At 41.1% G+C, this 4,901-nt stretch overlaps 1 protein-coding gene across 1 annotated transcript; it reads left to right on the top strand.

The window, feature by feature from the left end:
- Positions 1-2,230: 2,230 nt before the first annotated feature.
- Positions 2,231-4,273, top strand: LOC6053540 (monocarboxylate transporter 9). Its single transcript, XM_001869572.2, has 5 exons — positions 2,231-2,631; positions 2,685-3,286; positions 3,369-3,513; positions 3,713-3,833; positions 3,994-4,273. Exons 1-5 carry the CDS (start codon positions 2,283-2,285, stop codon positions 4,271-4,273), a joined length of 1,497 nt encoding a protein of 498 aa, XP_001869607.2. The 5' UTR covers positions 2,231-2,282.
- Positions 4,274-4,901: the final 628 nt, after the last annotated feature.

Raw genomic sequence — 4,901 nt, 5'->3', positions numbered from 1 at the left:
ATTTGTAAATTTCCCGGGAATTCCCGAAATTGAAGCGGCAGTGTACATTTTCTTGACTTTTTGGAACATTTTTTTTAAATGCCTTGAAAAAAATATTAAATGAAGAAACTTAACATGATTTTGTTCTATTAAATTTATTGTTTAGTTTATATACAATTAATCAGATGATCAGAAAAATTATATCAAGATTTATTTCTGATAATATTGATTCCTGAAGCAACTAGAAATAGATCATGCTTTTGGTGAGCTTTTTTAAAGAATTAACCCCATACTGCCAAAGTATAATTGAGATTTTTTTATGTTTTTTTTTACCATGATCAAATGAGATGAAAATCGGATTGGTATCGTTAAATATTTCAAATAAGTTTTTGCATGAAGAATTTTTTCAATTCGATGCCAGGTAAAGTATTCAAGATATGACTATTAAACAAGAAAAAAATGAATATTGATTGTGGAATGATGTTAGTTTATCGCATAATTTAAATCATGTTTTTGTGGTATGAAAAAACTTTCAATTGAAGTCAATTATAAACCTGAAAGTCATGTGACCTAATAAAACCATAAAAAAAAAACTACTTTGTATTGTTTCAGAGGTGCCCAAAAATGCAAAAATACTTTTAAACCTTGCTCAAAATATTTGAAAGCATTTAGTTGTTTGAAATAAAAAGAACACGAGAAGTTATATTTTTAAGCAAGAACTAAAAAGATTTGTAATTTTGTTCAAGAGCTGAAGCCAGTATGACTCGTTTTAAAAAAGTTATTTATCATGAAAAACATCATTTCTGCATGTTTTTTTTTTTCATTTCATTTTTATGTGTCAAACCACAGTCTCTCAACCTGGTCACAGAGGCAAGTTTAAAATAAATTGTTATGATTGTGGAGTATGGATTCATTTCACTCACTGTCCAAACATATTGATCAAAAAATATTTCTAATTTAAATATTCCTATGATATTTTTTTGATTTATTGTACGATTTGAGCTTATAAAATAAGAAGAAGAATTAAATTTCTTGTAGTTGTATGATTTTTTACATGCAGTTATGCTGTTAATTGATCTTCACACTTATTTTAACCATTAAAGTTGCTTTCCTATACAATTTTGTTGCAAAATATTAATCAAAACCAAGATCAGAACAGTTTTGAATAAAATTAAAATTTCCCGGGATTTTCCGGGAAATCGGTTGAGAATTTCCCGTTTTCCGGGAAATTTGTAACCCCGGGATATTGGACGCTCTAGGTCACACTTAAGCTCGACAAACAAAAATAAGATTACGAAAAAAATATTTTTTTCGTAATTCGATTATCCGAAGTGATTTTTTTCCGAGTCCATCCTCGATTATTCGAAGCCTCGATTATCAAAAGTTTTGATTATCTGAAGGTTTGTATGGTACATTTTTTGTTTAATTTTTAGCTTTCCTCCATTCAAATTCTGCGAGCGAGGAAATGCATTTAATAACTAAATGCATTTCCTCTATATTTCTTCGCTGCCTTCTTGGATCAACAAATCTAAATATTTTTAGAATAGTTTAGAAGTCATAGGGGAAATTCTCGTATGTTTGGCAGGTTAAGCACTTGCTCCTAACTCCATATAATTTGCTGATTTTCACTATTTAAACACCCAATTTTGCAAAACTTTTGATAGAAACTTGCTTGCTCATTTCTTATTGAGCTATTTATCACTCGATTTCAGTTGAAAACGCTTTTAATTAGTTTTAATTGAATGCCAAAGTTCTGACCTGCCAATATTAGAGGCACGCTGGAATTAGATGCGGTTCCCCTACTTAAGCTCAAAAATCAATCATAAGAAAACTAAAAAAATCGTGGTTTGATTATCTAAAGATTCGATTATCCGAAGTGAAATTTTTCCAAGGCCTTCGGATAAACGAGTGTGGACTGTACTGCAAAATTTCCGTTTCAATTTCTGAAGCTCCGTGTAGTTGCTCAAATCCAGCAGCTCACAACAGCAGCGTCTTGTTGTGTGCCCATCTCTGTTTGCCTGCCTAGAAAGTAAAACTATTGCCAAAGCATCTCCCGTCCAACAATGTTTACCGGAGCGCCATATCGCTCGAAACACGCTCGCCCAACAACGGTTGATCCTTTTCCAACTATTTTTATCACCATGGTCGACGCGACGTCTTCATGCGCTTCCACTAAGCCGCTGGATCCCAGCGAGATTGTGTGGCTACGTTCAAGGTGGAGAGATAAGTTCTGGGCGATATCTGGCGGCAGTCGCTACCGTTACGCGGTGATCTTCAGTTTTGAGTCTGCATTCGTGGTGATCATGTCCGTTGCGTACCGGAAGGTTCCTCCCGAGGGAGGTTGGGGTCTGCTGGTGGGGATCGGGATGGCCGCCATGTTCACCGTTTCGCTGGGGTCGCTGCCGTCGTTTGGGTTGATGTTTGGAGACTTTTTGACCGCACTTGGGGAGGAAACGGGTGCAATCGCGCTGATTACGAGTTGTTTCTTCAGTGCGTTGAGTTTCGCCGGGCTGTTTACGAACACGTTGATGAAGAAGTACTCCTGCCGGACGGTGGGACTGCTGGGGGCGTTTTCGTACGTGATTGGAAGCTTCTTGACGATTTTCGTACGGTCCACCAATGAGCTGTTGATTTCGTTTAGCGTGTTTCAAGGTAGGTGGGTTTTTTTTGGGGTGGTAGGCGTTGATACATAGATGTTTTTTTAGGAGCTGGCTTCGGGCTGATGATTCCGGTGTCGTACACGACGTTCAACGCCTACTTTGTGGAGAAGCGGGTGGTGATGATGAGCGTGTCGCAAACGTTGATTGGCTTGGGTACCATGTTCTATCCGATCTTTATCCAGAAAACGATGGAAGCGTACGGATTCCGGGGTTGCATGGCGGTGCTGGCGGCGGTAAACAGTCACACGCTGGTGGCCATGATGGTGATGCATCCGGTCGAGTGGCATATGCGGTTGGTCCCGGTTGAACCGGAAGAGCAGCAGATGGCACCGGAGAAGATTGTCCGCGAGAAGCCTGATAGGTCCGACGAGAATCTGTCACATGTTTCCAAGGGTTTGGGTTCGAGACGGGCGTCTTCGATTCCAGGACTAGGAAACTGGTCCGGACCGGTGGTGGTCAGTGACAGTACCGAGCGGGACAAGCAGCCCGCGACCAAGTGGCAGGTTCTCATTGATTTCCTGGATCTTACCCTGCTGAAGGATCCCATCTACGTGAACATCGTGCTTGGAATTTCGTTCGCTCTGTACTCGGATCTGGCGTTCTTCACGCTGCAGCCCATGTACTTGTTCATGATTGGATTTGGCAAAGTACTACCCATAAAAGAAAATCCAACGGCCCTTTGAATACTAATGCTGACCCGCTAATCGCTCTGTTCTTCCCTCACTACAGCCGGACGTCTCGCTAATCATTGCCATCGGCGCCGCGGCGGATCTGCTCTCGCGAGTCTTTCTGGCCATTTCGAGCACATGCTTGAACATTAAGGCCCGCTACGTCTATCTGGCCGGGGCGCTCTTCACCATCCTGGCACGTTTCGGTAATTACTTTTGCCCCACTTGAAAATCCCGGACCGGGGCTTCCGATGGGCAGTAAAACGCTTTCGGATGCGCCCTCCAACCTCCCCCACAGGATAGGAAAAACAATATGTTAATAGGATGAGGCCATTCGGATTGTAACGTTCCATGTTTTACACTTCCTACTCACACCCGCCACCTACTTTTTCTTCCTTCCGATAGCATTTTTATTCGTTTACGATTTTTACGGGATGGCCATCATAACTGCCATAATGGGATTTCTGCGAACCTGGATCCACGTGCCGCTTCCGCTGGTGTTTTCCGAGTATCTTTCGCAGGCGAGGTAAGCTTCCGAACATCCCCGGGTAGGGTGGTTTAAAAAACCCAAGGTACATTTGTTTATCGAAATCGATAAACAACGGCCGATAAAAAAATCCCCGAATATTGACCCCGTGGGAGTCGGATGTGCAAAATGTTGATGGATGATGACGTTTGCCCCGCAGATTTCCTTCCGGCTACGGGTTATTTATGTTCCTGCAGGGAAACATCACCTTCGCCGTCGGACCGATTGTGGGCTACATCCGGGACGTGACCGGAAGCTACACGATTTCGTTCCACTGTCTTACGCTGTTTATGGCCATGTGCGTGCTGCCGTGGCTGTTCGAGATTGTCTACCTGCGGTTGAAGGCGCGGGCCACTGGGCGGGGGGAGCAGAACGTGGCGGCGGTGGCCATTCCGGCCGTTAAGGTGGAGACGATGACGCAGGAAGACGTTTGTAAATAAAGAGATGTTGAATAATTGTGGAATCAATCGTTATTTTAGTACAATTATCACTAGCTTGATCAGCTGTGCTGTCCAAACATAAACTGAGCGAACACGGCTTAAGACAAGAAGAAACAGCGCCCAACGTTTTGAAGCCACAAAAATGTCCTTTGAACAATTTGGTTCTAAATTTCCCTAAACGAATTGTGAAAACACAGACTTTTACCAAACTGACATGAAATTAAAATGGATATGCACAGTAAAAAAAATCATGGTTATATTATATCTTTTATGCCAGGAAAAAAATGTAATTTTACCACTGAAAATGTGTCACTTTTCTAGTGTAATGACACTTTTTTATTCTACATTGTGGTAAAATTACATCATGAAAGAGGTAATATTAACAGTAAAAAAATAATTCCCGAAATCGTGAATTGTGTTCATGAATTTAAGAACTACGAAGGATTTTATTCATGAGTATGGCGCATTTGCACTTTTACTTCTTCTTGGTGAAAACCTGCGCAACCGAGATCGCTTATGTCAAAATCTTCGCGCCACGCGGTTTAAAATGGAAACAAAGCCAGCTATCAATTTTTGGCAATTTGAGTATCTATGATAAATTACAGAGAATCATAAAGACAAACTTAAT

This window comes from Culex quinquefasciatus, chromosome 3, assembly GCF_015732765.1.
Source record: "Culex quinquefasciatus strain JHB chromosome 3, VPISU_Cqui_1.0_pri_paternal, whole genome shotgun sequence".
NCBI lineage: Eukaryota > Metazoa > Arthropoda > Insecta > Diptera > Culicidae > Culex > Culex quinquefasciatus.
The sequence above is the reverse complement of the archived record's forward strand: the minus strand, read 5'-3'. Positions and strand labels throughout refer to the sequence as shown.